At 34.4% G+C, this 16,144-nt stretch overlaps 1 protein-coding gene across 1 annotated transcript; it reads right to left on the bottom strand.

Moving 5' to 3' along the window:
• Positions 1–11,862: 11,862 nt before the first annotated feature.
• Positions 11,863–15,761, bottom strand: LOC145066478 (Regulator of Vps4 activity in the MVB pathway protein). The gene is made up of 7 exons (XM_079013743.1): positions 15,507–15,761; positions 15,215–15,347; positions 14,463–14,566; positions 14,187–14,331; positions 13,947–14,087; positions 13,700–13,867; positions 11,863–13,085 (listed from the first exon to the last, which is right to left on the bottom strand). Exons 1-7 carry the CDS (start codon positions 15,548–15,550, stop codon positions 12,003–12,005), a joined length of 1,818 nt encoding a protein of 605 aa, XP_078869869.1. The 5' UTR covers positions 15,551–15,761; the 3' UTR covers positions 11,863–12,002.
• Positions 15,762–16,144: the final 383 nt, after the last annotated feature.

The raw sequence follows: 16,144 nt of genomic DNA on the forward strand, positions 1-16,144 counted from the left end.
GAAAAAGCATTCCACATGAAGATGATATTCCACAATATTATACTTAACTTCCTCCACCTCCTCCAATTATTCTCCCTAACCCACAAGTTCAAAGACTTGAAAAGTTCAAGGTCACTCAAGCCCTACTTGCAATGAAACATCAAGATGGAAAGTCTCTATGTACTCACTTCTTGGAGATGAAGTCACACATTGACAGGCTGAGAGTATTGGGTGTCGTTGTCTTGAGGAAGTTGGTTGTTGACTGGGTTCTTTAATTACTTCCTGAGTCATATAGTGAGTTCATTAAAGATTACTATACGACAGATCGCGACATGACCCTTATTGATCTTACCTATTTGCTAATTGTGGCTAAATCAGCAATGATTTGGCGCAATGGTAAAGAAAACTTTATTGAAAGATCTATTCCCCAAACCGCCATAGACACTGACAATGGAAACATTGAAAGTCCAGAAAAGTCTTCTCTTCCCAATGGAAAGGGATCGGCCATTGTCAACCCGGTTGACCAAATGGTAAAGAGAAAGGCTAAGTCTGAGATTGTTTCGTGCACCATTCCAAAAGAATCTGCTTGCTTTTATTGCCAAGAGAAAGGACATTGGTTGCAAAGACGTCGTGTATATTTGAAGGACCATAAGGATGGTAAAGTCAAAAAGGTTTGACTCTGCTTCAGTTAGGTCCACTTTCTAACTCTATTAAGTTCCTATTTAGAGATTCTTAATACATGATGTGACAGGGTCGCATTTTGATGTTTTGTAGGATCGAAGAAAAGAAAGGAAACTTAAAGCAAGAGCAAGCTGATTCTGATCATGAAGAGATGGCTTTCGATCGCATGGTTCAATGATCGGTTTTTGAGTTTCTGCTTAGGAGTTATTATAGATTGCTTAGAAATTTGTAATAGCATAGTTTTCATTTGTAATTGCATTGTAAGGAAAAGTTTCCGCGTCTTATAAATAAATAAAATTTTGTTTTTATCTTATTTTATATCTCCTTACAATGGCATTTATGAAAAATTGATGTTTATGCATATTCTAGCAATATGGATTTGATTCTTTCGTTTGTGGTAGTGTCAAAATTTACCAAATAAGGAAAGATTCTCATTACCCAAGTTTCAATTGGACAGAAACTTAGAATCATGCAACTTGTATTGTATGATGAATGAGAATTTTCGTCTTTTGGAAATTAAGACTAATTCCTTGTTCACATGTATATGTGAGTCGAGTGAAGGACAAGGGAATCAAAAACACTTGGTTGTGCACTGGTCCAGGTCCACCACAAAGAACGATAAGACTATTCGTCATGATTTACTAAAGCTTAGTAGATATGGTTATGCTTACAACATTAAGTATAAAAAGTTTCAATGAATAGCAGGACGAATCAGAAGAATCAAATTAGGCAAAAAGATAAAAGTTTCTCCAATCTGAAAGGATGGGAGAGTACTTGAGTATTGTTTTTTGTGATTATCTTAATGATTATGAAAACCATATCACAATTTATCCTCTATGGACATCTTAGTGCACTCGTAAAGAGGAATCGGGAAATTGTTGAAATGGCCAAATCAATTAAGGTGAATCATACTTCGTTCCGAAACAAGTCTTAGAGTCATACTCCAAGATTATAACTTGAGTGACATATCTTAAGAAGGTTTATAACACTCATCAAATAAAGAGTAAAATGTTTCTTACTCGTGTGCATTTGAAATTGGTAAGTTGTGATGTCTTGGTAAGAACAAAGACCAACTAAGACCAATTGAGTGAAGTGTTGTTCTTGATAAGAACAACACTAACCCTTGAATATTTGCTTTTCAAGGAATGTTTCTTGACAAAGAGAATCCTATATGTCAAGAGGTCATTGGGAGTCTTAAAGATCTTGACATGTTTCAAGAACTAATCAAGAATAAACGTATTGTTAATCACTAGCACACGAGTTGAGGTTTGTAACCTATTGTGTTGACATATTCTTGTTTCTGTTCCTATTCCAGTTAAATTTGACTATGCATGTGAGTTCTATGAGTTCTCAATTGTTTGTATAGGGAGAAGCACCTTGGTCAGTGAAAGTTCATTGATCAGTAAGAGTGATCTGCTGAACAACTTAGAAGACATGGTAGGCCCTTGTGCTGCCAAGTAGCAAGAAATTAAGATTAAGTAAGTTCAGTCCATATGAGGTAGATTTTGTCATAACCTTGTTTTGTGATTATGGTTATCACAAATTCACATGGATAGGAACTCATACACCATAAGATCTAAGTGTCATAAGGTTTCTCTCCAATTTATGAAAATGATTGTGAGGAAATGCTTTCACTAAGTAGATTTTAATAGTTAGCAATTATGATATTTGCATTCTCAAATTCGTTTATGATTACGACATCCCTCTTCATAGTTCGAATTGTGAGAAATGGAAAATAAAGTTTGGACATTCGGAACTTATTGTTGTAAGTTCTGAAATAGTTTGGACACACATATGAGCTTTCTAATAAAAGGTGTATGAGCTTGGATAAAGGTATATCGAAGCATCTCATATCAAAAATCTAAACTTTGGTAAGAAAGTCAATAAGAATTGATTTTTAGAAGTCCAACTGATTTTGGATACATGTCAAAGATAGTGGGAGCATAAGTGTTATGTCAGTAAGATAATAATTATTATGATAGTGGGAGCATAATTGTTATGGTAAGTGTTGCAAGTTAGCAATGTTAATTATAGAAAACAAAGACTTCAATTCGTAAAGTTGCAGGGTTTGAAAAAGTTGTTTTTGCTGTAATTAAGGGAGAGGAACTTATACTTCATTTCAAATCTAAAAGCTTAGATTGTGAGATTTTTAATCAAATTTAGTCAAAGACATATATGAATGTTATGCTGAAAAGATTCGACATAAGGAAATTCTATATATAGAAATGTTAATTGCATTCTTAAAATTCGATTATGATTACGGCATCCCTCTTCATAGTTCGAATTGTGAGAACATGGCAAATAGAAATATTATAGCAAAAGACTGATCAAGTATCATCTCTTTATGTAAGACATTATGAATCGTGTCCCATATGCTTTGGATATAGCATCGATTGCATATGCTATAATATTCATGTGTTCTAATTTTCCAAATGCCTAGGGCATTAAGTGGGAAAAAGGACTAGAACCAGATACGACTAAAGTGGTTAAACAACTGTGAAAGACAATCTAAAGTTCGCTAAGGATTGGTTGCTTATAAATAGTTGGAAGTATAGTAATGAATGAACCATATTGATATAATTCTGAATAGATAGGATTCTATTAAGAATGGATAGTCATATGGAAGTTATGGAAAAAATTTCCATAACGGGAGTTGGATATTGAGAAAGTTAGAAACCTTTATGCAAGAAGGATGTTCAAAGGAATGTACTTTGAATTTGATACTTCACTTCCTTGGAATTGTCTTGTAACAATTTACAGTGGAAAGTTTTGTAATATCGTTGGTCAAGCCTTTGTGAGTTTTTGTACCTAGACATTACAAAAGGAATCTTTGCATAATAGTTTAGAACTAACACATTTAATAGTGGAAAGAATTTGGCATTCTTACACTTAAAGATTTGGAATTGTGAAATGAGTTTAATTGGAAATGTTATCAAATTGATTTATTTCACAAAGTAAGGACCATAGGTAAACATAGTGTGCATGCTCGGAGCATGGGATAACTATTGTTTTAATTCAAGTATTAAGTTGATCAATCGAAATGTTATACAATGAATAATGAGTAATCAATATGGTGATTAAATTAAAGATGTTTTATTTACACTCACAAGTTTTGGGGCCATATAGGATTAGTATTATCCTTGTGTTTCACTACGCTGACTTCCAGAATAATAGGATTTATTCAAACTATCCATAGTCGATCATACTTTGGAAGTAGGTATGAAAGAAGACTGTCATGAGTTGCCTTGTATGATTGTCTAAGGAGTTAGGCATAGCAACAGGTTTGCTACTCCATTCATGAGTACTTTTGAAATAAGATTTGAGTATTGGATTCAACCTGCGCTCACTTGAATCACTTCATGGAATTTATCACAAGTGATCGTGAGACGATAATATCATATAAATCTTCAAACCTAGATATATGAGTTGTTGACTATGAGTTGGTTGTACATTGATAGTACGAAAACGCATTGGTAACTTGACGTTATAAAACGTGTTGTTGTGTATAATTCAATGAATAGTTAGTACAAGCATATAATGTCGAAGTTTATATGTTCCTTTTATCCTAAGAGGATTAAAAGTGATATCTTGGGCCCCTCGATGATTTTGTTTTGACTTATGTGTCAGGCCCAATCAGAACTAAATTGATGTGTTCAGTTATGTTCTATGTCAGACGAATCGGAAATCGGGAAACAAACTGTTGGACAATTAGTATGACATTGTTCCATGTATTTGTCCAGCTGATATCTTGAGAACAGAGGAGTATATGATCCCCTATCTAAATGACACGTCACTGACTAGGTCAGAGTTAATAGCGACTTTTGGAAGCTTACGATTGCTAAGTTTGATCCTGAAGTCACATAGGCAGCTATAATTATTAGACTTATCCAAGTGGGAGACTATTGGACTTGTTGTCTAAGCCCATAACTATAACTGATATGTACTTGACCCGATAGTAGCATAGTCCTTTTGAGTTGCCTTCACCAGTTCAATTTGATAGGATGGTTTTATGAGAATAAGGTTATTTACGATTTATTAATATATTATAAGTATAATATATTAATATGGTTATTTAATTAGTATTGTCCAAGAATTAATTTTGTGGTCAAAAGAGATTAATTAAATATGGAGGGATTGATTATGTAAATCAATGATACTTATAGTATGGGCTAAGTGATCCATGATTATGTAAGTAGACTAAACCAATAATATAACCCATGGATAGTCCATGGAGGTTAAACCCATGGATCATAGGAATGTGGAAAGTAATGGATCATTAGGGTTTGCAAAGTGTAACCCTAGCACTTGCCACAACTATAAATATCCCCCTCTATGCTCCAAAATCGATTGCACCTTAAAAAGAGTTAAGTAACTTATTCTCTTAGAACCTCCTTTGCATATTGGTGTTTGTGAACCATTAGAGGCATCACACTTGAGGTGCTCAAGTTTCCAAAGGTCAAGAACTCTACCCTACTCAAGAGGTATGTATCCTAACTATGTTTTGATTATATATAGCTTCAATTGTATGCTAGCTAGGGTGAATGCTTTGGAAAAAGAAAAATGCATGTATAATTATAGAAAACATAGATCCAAAGCATTTAGGGTTGCATGTGCACTTAGAAGTGTTATAGTGCTCAAAACCCAACAAAAGGAACTTACCTGAGTATGCGGTTTGTCTTTTTAATGATGTTCCTGACCGTCTATATGGTCCTCCGGCGCCTGGCACTTTGGGTTGTATCTTTTTTGGCAAAGATGCAGTTGGTAGTACATATGATATAATTGTACATTCCAAAAGTGGAAGTCCACGCAGGGTTAGTAAACTTCATCCTAGCTACATGCCCTTGCAGTATCCTGTTTTGTTTCCTTATGGTGAGGATAGTTGGTCTCCATGTTTGAAGCTTTTAGATGGAATTGATTCGAAGGCTAGGAATCTCACTATTAACATGTATTATAGTTACCACATACACACAAAAAATGGTGTATATTCTCTTCTGTTGAATTCGTGTAGATTGTTCCAGCAATATTTAGTTGATGCGTATTCTTGTATTGAACTTTCGTGTCTTGATTTCTATGAACATAATCAAAATCAACTAAGATCAGCATATGTTAGTGGTATTTATGATCCCATATCGTGGGGGAATACTGAAAATCGATGTATTGGTAAGCGTGTACTTCTGCCTCCATCTTGTGTTGGTGGTCCACAATATATATGTACAGCCACTGTCAGGATGCTCTTTCTTTTTATCGGGAGTATAGGAATCCGCAATGTTTTATAACCTTTACATGTAATGTTGTTTAGCCAGAAATCACCCGCTACATGGGTATCCATCGCCAAACTGATGTGGGCAATAGGGTTGATATAATTTCATGTGTTTCCATATGAAAGTTGACGCTTTTATTGCATACTTGAAATGTGATAAAACTTTTGGCCTAGTATCAACATGTATATTGCTGTCTCTGCAAATTAAAAATCCTTAATGAATTTTTTTTTATATTTATTTGGTCATAGGTTTCTCTGGTTTCTTATTTGTTTTTTTGTTTCTTGCAGATTTATATACCATTGAGTTCCAAAAAAAGGGTTTGCCACATTGTCATGCACTGATATGAGTAGCAGATTCTCGTAAGATAGAGGAGTCATCTGCCATTGATGCTTATATTACTGTTGAATTGCCACACCCTGTTTGTGAGGCATTGTTATATGAGACTGTTACAAGATGTCTTATACATTGACCATGTGGTTTGGTAAATACTAAGGCTCCATGTATGAAGGATGGTAAGTGTAAAAAAAGATTTCCAAAACCCTTTCGTACTGCTACAGTTTTTGAAAAGGATGGTTATGCTCATTATAAAAGAGATTTGGTTGTGTTTCATACGTTACAAAATGGTGTGCAAATAGATAACAGGTACATAATCCCGTATAACAAAAAGGTTGTGTAGTCATTGGTGTGTAGTCATTTCAATGCACATATCAATGTTGAGTATTGTGGGTGGAACATGATGATTAAGTATTTATTCAAATATGTGTCAAAGGGAATGGAACGTGTTAGTTTTGTAATTCAGAAAGATGTGCAATCTTCTGAAGCTTCTACTTTTGCGGAAGGTATCATAGTTGATGAGGTTATAATTACATTGACGGTCGTTTCATGTGTCCTCACGTGGCTGCGTGGCGTATACTTGATTACCCTATTCATGAGCGAGATCCACCTGTTGTAATATTGCCTATATATTTGCCAAATATGCAGTCTGTCTTCTTCAAAAGAACACTCGTATTAAGCATGTCATTGAACATCCCACTTTTGGTAGCAGTATGTTATTAGGTTGGTTTGAAAAAAATAAGTGGATGTGTTTGGTCATGATCTTACGTATACTTCCTACCCTACTAAATATTGGTGGGACAAATAGGCAAAAGCTTGGAAGAGAAGAAAATGTGCCACTTCCCATGCACTAGGAAAACTTATCTTTGTGCATCTGTCTGTTGGAGAATTATTTTACCTAAGGATGTTACTTTCTCATTAAAAAGGTTGTAAGTCTTATGAATGTTTGTGTACCGTTTCCAACACTGTATATCCTAATTTTCGTGGTGCTTGTGACACGTTAGATCTAATATGGGATGACAGAGAATGGATGGACGCTTTTATTTTGGCTTCTAAATGGGCAACGTCGTCTTAGCTGCGTTCTATTCTGTTATTTGCTTCTTCTATGTGATGTTAATGATCCTATGTGTTTGTGGTATATTGGATGGAAGAAAATGAGTGACGATTTGGTGTATACCATTAAAATGCCCAATCCTACTCTTGATTTAAATATAGATGATTTCCACGTACAACAGATGGTTTTATTTGAGTTGGATCATCTACTTAAATCATCTACGCCTTCAAGATCTGTTGTTGACTTTCACCTACCTAAACCTGATGGAGGAAACCATAGCCATGTTAAAAAATCGTCATCTTTTAGAAGAAACAACATATGATAAGGAGATTTTGACTCTCACTCATGAACAAATGTTGTCATCTTTAAACCATGAACAACTTCACATCTATAAGAAAGTTCAATCCGCAAAAGAGAAAGGTTAGGAGGTGCTCATGTTTGTTTATGGCCATGGAGGAGCTAGAAAAACTTTCATGTGGACTACCTTGCTTCCTCATTTTCGTTCCACGGGGAAAATAGCGCTTGTCGTTGCTGCTTCGGGTATAGCGTCCCTGCTCCTTCCATCAGGGAGAACTGTTCATTCTAGGTTCAATATTCTGATTGAATTTTGAGATAATGTTGCATGCAATATTACAAATAAGACAATGCTTTCAGAGCTACTGAAACGAACTTCCATCATTATATGGGACGAAACACCAATGAGTGACAGACATTGTTTTGAATGTCTAGACCGCTCTTTAAGAGATATCCTCGAATGCGAAACGAAAGTTTTTGGTGGTATGTCACTATTATTAGGAGGGGACTTTCGTCAAACATTACTTGTGTCTCCAAGAAGTACAACCTCTGAAATTATCTCCCTCACCTTACCGAACTCATATTTATGGCTATATTTCAAGTTGTATAAACTAAATGATAATATACGACTTAACAACTTCTCCAAGTCATTGCACACGGACATAAGTGTCCCAGAGTTTGCATCTTGCTTACTAAAGATTGGAGATGGGGTTATTGGTGAAATTAATGCATTCAATAAAAAAAAATACCAGATGGATTGAAATCCCTCATTCCCTCATTATACATCCATCAGAAAATGAGTTAGGGACCCTTATAAACTTTGTATATGGAGATGGTATTCTAACAAAACCTTCTGCTATTGCATCATCTGGTAGAGCAATTGTCCGTCCTAAAAAGGAAACAATCCAAAAAATAAACTACATAGTTCTGCAGAAAAGTCCTGGGCATTCAAAGATATATGAAAGTGCTGATAGTATCGAATTTAATGGCAACCAGACTACAGAATCTAACACTTTCTATCCATTGGAATATATGAATGCCCTCACTTTCCCTAGCATACCCACACATTCACTATCACTGAAAATTAACACACCCATCATGTGTTCGGAACATAAACCAAAAGGAAAGTTTATGCAATGGAACACGGTTGATGGTTTAACATTTACTGCCAAACGTGATAGAGGCAACAATTATTACTGGAACTTGTATTAGGAAAAAAGTATTTCTGCCCCGTGTTAGATTCTACCTTCGTTACCACTTTCGTGCAAAAAAAACTCTTCCTTACCCACTATAAATACGACATTCAACAACAAAAATAAACATACCCATACAGTAATTTCACAAAACAACGATCAAAACCATCATGAAGGGTAGCGATGTTCAACACATGATTGACACAATCGTCTGCCATAAGATACAAACAAGAAACATCATCCGGTCGATAAAACGGAAACTTAGAGCGGGTCGTGCTATGAAAGAAACTCTAGCAAGAGCAATATCTGAAAAGCCACACTTCCTCAACAACGTTATCTCAGCAGAAATCCTCAACAACGAAGACGCGTTTGACACCAAAGCAACAAACATGATTGTAGCACTAGAGGAAGAAATGAATGAAACTATTACGATATTAAACAAAGCTCCAAGCAACCTTCCGGTGAAGTAAATATATAGTCTTACTTATTATGTTATGACATAAAAAAATGTGTGTTTGCATGCCCGTTTATTTTGTTATCTTTTCATCACATGCTTAAAATATGTCAAAATTTGTATTTCGGTCTCAACAACTTGCATGTACGACTCAAATAACATCATAACATATATCTTTCCCTGTCAACACATTGGCTACATTATATATGTATTTTAATTAACTTATATTAAAACATTAGTGCAATATATGCACATAAAAAAATTCAAAGGAAATCATACGTAATAAAGGAAACAAAATCTTTCGTACAAATCTCTGAAACGACGGCCATAGGTTTCATCTCTTACACATAACTAATCATACACCATCAACATTTCGGAAACTAACACATCCATTAACTATCCAACAACAATATTAAATATTGACATTTGTACTTAAAAAACGGGCAGCTCTTCCAACATTCTCAAACCACTACCATCTACACCATAAATAACCCTCACAAAAGGAAACTGAAGCCACGGCAAATGGAAACCATCTTGAGTACTCTCATCGCCCACCAACAATCAGAGAAATTGTCATTGACCAACATGGAAGAAGCCTAGGAACATCAAAAAAAAAAAAAAAAAAAACTTTTGGAGCACATGGACCCCAAACTGTCGTACGACAACTACGTAAAGATGCAGAAACTTGTCCTTGACAACAACTATGAGACCGCTAAACTGATCAAGACCATGCACGACATGCAAAAGAAATATGAGCAGCTTATTGAAAGTCTCAAAAAAGAAATCAAAAACCTCCCCAACGACAAGCATCCTCACCTCTAATACGTTTCTATGTTTATTGCTTGTTCATATATATAATCTTTTGCTAACTATGTTGATTTTCCAAATATAATGTACTATTTGCTATGTAACTCGTATGAACACCCCCTCCATATATTTAATATCCTTTCGCAACAATTATAATATGTTTTCTTATTTAGTACAGCTTGAAAATAACGAAAAAAATAAAAATAAAAATAAACACGGCGCCAAAGGCAAAACGCAGCTAATTCCATCTGGTTACGATCAATCAATAAAAGTTTTATCATGTAAAAATGTCACATGCATTCATTCTTTCATAAACATAATTAGATTTTCCAAATATAATCTAGTCAATTCTAAACTCATCAATTCAAACATTCAGCGTCTTAAATCTGCAAACCTAGCCAACAAATCATCATAATCATGCAACTTAAAGATGCACACGTGGCGCATGATTATCCGGATGAAACGAATTAGAACCAATGTTTTAAAAACCGGTTTTTTAATTGAACCGGTATGTTGACCGGTTCCCGGTTTAACCGGTTCGACCGCCGGATCAACCGGTTTCTATAGTTTTCATGTTTTTTTCTATTTTCCTACACATACATACATATATAAATCATGAATTTGATGTTTACAAATTCAAAGATTAAAAATACACATAAAAAAAATTGTAGATAAATCCAAAAACATTAAAATAACACATAACCATAAGTTATAGTATTTTACATCAATTCATATACGTCAAAAAGAAATAAAGTATAATACCGTAACAAAATATAGTTTTAAAAGAATACAAACACATCAAAAAAATTTATCACATTTATCATATGTTTTTATTTAGAAAAAACTAAATAGATATGAAAAAAAAATCACGAAAGTTTATTATATAAATTGTTTTTTTTTCATGTGTTTTTATTCGATTTAACCGGTTCAACCGGTTTATTTTGACCGGTTCAACTGGTTTTTTCTAAAAACCGGCCGGTTCAATCCGGATCAGAAATCAATATAAAACCGGTGATAGTTGAACCGTACCCTCCACAGGTTCCCGGTTCGACCGGCCGGTTTAAACCGGTTTTTAAAACATTGATTAGAACGTACATACACTTTCTTCTTAGGTTCCAATTCATGAGGAAGAGAAATGAATCTCATGGAGGACCACGAACATTCTTTATAACCTCATCATTCAAAAACACTAGAGATTTGCTTGATTTTTTATTCCTTACTTTCCCATCATAAATAGATGGTTCTTTACTATGATGTAATAAAAATATGTAACACTTTTCTTTCTTTTCTTCTACTACTAGAAACTCTCTTCACGATTCTTACAATTCTTCCAAGCTTTGAACATCGCCGTGGCTTAATGATGATTTTGAGTATTTTCTTTTAACTGTTTTCGGTTTGGTTAAAGGTGTGTCGATTGTTCCACCTACCAAAATTGGGTGCTGGTAGGAGGCTACCGGAGGATGGGGGTTGGTCTTGACAACTCGCCAACCAATCAACCTTATAAGTGAAGTGAGCTTTGTTCTACTTGTTAAGGAGAGTTGGTTATATCACAAGTACATGTCCTTAAATATACTTTCATGCTTTGGATTTGAATTTCTTTATCCATTCACCTTAGTTCTCGATAAAAGTATCTATTATATATTTCGTCCTTATAAAATATAAACTTCTTAATTCACCAAGAGAACCTAAACATAACATAGAATCATATTTGGATTATATATTTACAGGTTCATTGTTGTTGTATTTTTGCATGTTTAAAATTCCATGAATAATAGCGATTGTTGTTTAAGGTCCGTAGTCGATGAATGAATGAATCAAATGTTTTCATAATTTCATCATGTAAATATGTTACACGTAGATAGATGTCTCAAATTTCATCATGTAAATATATATATATTATATAATCCAGTAAAACTCTACACTCATCTAGTCAAACAAACATTCAGTCACCTCCCTCGCAAAGCCGCAAACCTAGCCGCCAAATCATCATAATCCGGCAACTTAGGATGCACATGTGGCGCCTGATTATCCGGCTGAAACGAATTAGCACGTGCGTACACTTTCTTCTTCTTATTATTATTCGCATCCGATTCATGAGGAAGCGAAATCGATCTCATGGAAGGAACACTAACGTTCGTTTCCACCTCCACCTCATCATCATTATCATTATCATTCACAGGAGGAGATTTGGTTGATTTTTTCCTCCTTACTTTCCCATGATCATAAGCCGATGGTTTTTTACTATAATGTAACAATAACTTATCCATCATTTTTTCCTCTTCGTCTTTAGCTTTAGCTTTATGGTGATAATGCTCATCATCAAATAATATCTGTAACCCTTTTCTTTCTTTTCTTCTGCTACTAGAAACTCTCTTCACGATTCTAGAATCTTCCGAGCTTCCTACATCGTCATGACTAGATGATGATTTCGAGTGTTTTCTTCTCACTGATCTTGGTTTGGGTAAAGGTAAAGGTAAAGGCATGTCGTTTTGGTTTTGCTCTTTGTTCCTCCTCTCGGAGATGGGTGGCGGCAGGAGGTCGGATGGAGGTTGTTGGTGGTGGTTGGGTTTGGTGTATGGTGGTGGGATGTTTGACTTGATAATGTATGGTGGTGGAAGAGGAGGAGTATTGTTGTAGCATGGTTTTAACAACCTAACTGGTTCTTCCTCCTTCTCTTGCACTTTCCTTGTTGTTGACTTTTCAACATATTCTTCTTCTTGTTCTTCCCTGTTGACTTGTGGCATTCTGGTGTGTCTTTCTGGCCTTTTGTCGAGATAAGAAGTGGCTGAAATATGGTTGTTTCCGATTCCGTTGTTCCCGGAATCAGATTCCGGCCTTGGTTTGGACAAATAGACTTGGTGTTTGAGATTGAGATTGAGATTGTGAAGTTTTTCTTGTCTTCCCAATGTGGGCCCCACATAAGAATGCTCAATTCTTTCTTTAGAACGCTCATCAGTTTTCACATTTCCATTTGGTACCTTGTACTTATCATCAGTGACATTTGAAGCTCTAAATTTCATTGCTTGGTCCTGTGGTTTGTTTAGAAGAAAAAGTCAAAAATCAAAATAAAATGTTTCACTTTGGTCCTTCAAGTTTAATAAAATGTTTGTTTTAATAGCACAACAATTAATTTGAATTATTTATATACGAATTACTCATTTGGTTATAGTTATCTAATAATATAATTTGTAGGGTTAGTACTTAATATCATAAAAGATCTTATATATTGCGTTTTTTTTCCAAATTAAACCTCAACTTTATTTTTTTCCTGAAAAAGACCTTGCATTTTTTTCGATTAGGCCCTTTTAGCAGTTTTTTTTTTCCGAAAAACTTGTCAAATGTGAGGGTTTTTCGGAAAAAAAAAAGTAAAAAGTTGACTGTTTTTTGGAAATGAAAGTTCTTTTTTAGGAAAAAAAAAAAAACTTAATATATAGCATCTTTTATGATATAAACCTAATTTCTAAAAGTTATTATAACAAAAAGAATTAAGACATTTGTAAAAAAAAAAAAAAAAAAAAAAAACTAACAAATAGAATTGGATGAAGCAGCAAAGTCAAGTGAGGACCAAATCCAATAAAATCACCAAAGCACAGGGATTAAAAACATAAATTAATTACTCCAAATTAGTTATCAGTAGCCTTACCTGAGCATGTTTTTCTTCTGTTCTCACAAACACCTCTCTCCTCCTAACATTTACACTCCCATCATTATGGGGAATCTGCTCTATTCTTTCTTTAGATCGATGATCATTTTTCCGAAAATCATTATTTTCATCAGTGGTAATCGAAGCTACAGATTTCCTAACTTGATCCTGCAGTTTGTTTAATAAGTGGAAATGACGTAAATGCCCTCCACATCCTTATCATCATAAATGACAAAAAGCAAAGTACCTGAGCAAGTGTGGAGGGTGAATCCATCCTTTGTTTAAATCCTTTGGAATCCCACTGAATAGAAAACTCTGCTGCTATATCTTGCAATAACTTTATTCTCTTCTCCACCACAGGAGGTTTAGAGGCTAACTTCTCAACAAACTACCAAAATTTAAAAAAAATAAAAATGTTTAGATGCATATAATAAGTATATGAAATATGAACGAATGATATTTTTACTTCTTTCATATATAGACCTACCATTTGATTAACATAACATTCTAAACCATTCCCATATCTCTCCTGAAAGACATCCCTGAGGTCACGCAATTCAGGAAGATCAGAAAATCTTGCGGCAGCAAACATCAGTGATGCAACAGTCTCTCTGCACTCTTCTGGACATTGCCTGAATAAATCAAACATAGGAATGTTAAGTGGGAATGGAATCTCAAATTCCAATTCCATTGTATAATAATGTATGCATAAAGGTAGGAAAAGAGTCTGGTGATTGTTGTTTTAATTAATCTTTCTTCATACCCTAGTTTCTGCATGACTGATAGCTGCTTCAGAATATATTCACATGACTGGTCAATAAAATTATAACAAGATAGCAGATTCAATCCAGCAATGAAGTCTTCAGTCTGTAAAAAGCCTCACATGAAACACAACTTCAGTTAGAGTTTATTATAAGAATGAAATCACAAACAAACATATCATGATATGCATGAACAAAAGCAAAAAGGAAAAGAAAGCATATGGTTTTACAATATTGCAAATATTTGATTATTATAATATGTGATAGAGCTTTTGTCTCCCTCTCTGAAGCAAATAAAAGGGAGATTTATATCATCACAAAAAAGCTATCCATTCCCTCCCTTTTTCTCCTTAAATTGAAAGGGGAAAACACTTTTTTAGGTGTAACAATACTAAAGTAGTTAGCCTATCATTCGGTCCCATAAAACCAATTTCAAGAACAAAGTGTAAGAGTTTATGCATCATGTTGTAGCATTTTTCTCAATATGATAATAAAAAAGTTATTAAATAAACAGATTACTTTATAATTATATTAGCTACAACTTGAAAACAGAAAGCTGTTCTGTATAATGTGAACTACAATCCTTAATTTCTCAATTTGTCATCTGGAAATTATAATATTCAAGCTCAATTTCATTTACACACACAGACTCAATCTAAACGTAGACACCACACACAAATTAAGATAAAGAACATGAAGCTTTAAAAACATCTGCATGCATTGGATAAATTAAATCAAAATTCGAAATCAATACCCTTCCATATGCATTAACATCAAGGCCATTTGCAAGTAATTTCGCAAGATCTTCCTTCAAAAATCTCTGTTTCGCCTCCGCCCTCCTCCGCAACGCCTCTATCCGTGTCCTCGTCGGCTTAATCAGTGATTTACTTCAAAACACACAAACATCATCATCTCAACATCGCCGATTTCGTAACTAATCTACTACATCCGTCTATCTTATATTCATATGTGATTTAAATCAAATACGGCGATTCAGTTTCAGAAACACAGCACAAAAATAAAGAGTTTATATGCAGGAATCTAACCATTTGGAGCTGAAACCACTGCGCCCAAGCAATCCATCTAACATTGTTGCAGATCCGAGAGACAACAGGACTGATTCTTCTGAACTGAGATTGATTTTTCCGTCGTTTTCTGTGATTTATTTAATTTAATTCCTCAAGCATCGGTGAAATTTTCGGATCTACAAATTTTCACACACACATACACATTGTAGGTGTGTGAGGTTTTTGGTGTAAGTAAACAAATAAGGAAGCGGAAGCTTTGATTACTGTCGTCAATGGCTGCATTATATACCACTAGTGATGTTGCTTTTAATCTTTCATGCTTATTAAGCGTATATTTCTCCTTGGCCCCTTAAGTTTTCTAAAGTTTCTTATGAGATCCTTGAGCTTTTATCCATATCTTTCTACTCCTTGTACGTATCCATTCCTTAGTTGTCTATGCTTCTTCTTTTTCCCTTTTCCTTTATTGTAACTTGTAAGCCCACGACACTGCAAAAAAGATATCATGATTTTCTTTAAAGAAATTGTTTTACAGCTAAAATTAGACATTATGCCTTTTACTTTGGTTAATTCTTTAATTCTCATGTCAATTGGCCAATGTTTCTTATGTCCATATAACATTGTCAATTTTACTTTGGTTAATTCTTTAATTCTCATGT

Source organism: Lactuca serriola, chromosome 8 (assembly GCF_051521515.1).
Source record: "Lactuca serriola cultivar US96UC23 chromosome 8, Lser_US96UC23_V15, whole genome shotgun sequence".
NCBI classification, from domain to species: Eukaryota; Viridiplantae; Streptophyta; class Magnoliopsida; order Asterales; family Asteraceae; genus Lactuca; species Lactuca serriola.

Excerpts from the sequence above, each read along its gene's own strand:
- LOC145066478 (XM_079013743.1), bottom strand. The coding sequence starts at position 15,550 with ATGTTAGATGGATTGCTTGGGCGCAGTGGTTTCAGCTCCAAATG. Across the intron at positions 15,348-15,506 it reads AGTGGTTTCAGCTCCAAATG|TAAATCACTGATTAAGCCGA; the intron begins GTTAGATTCCTG and ends TGTGTTTTGAAG. Across the intron at positions 14,088-14,186 it reads AATGTTATGTTAATCAAATG|TTTGTTGAGAAGTTAGCCTC; the intron begins GTAGGTCTATAT and ends AAATTTTGGTAG.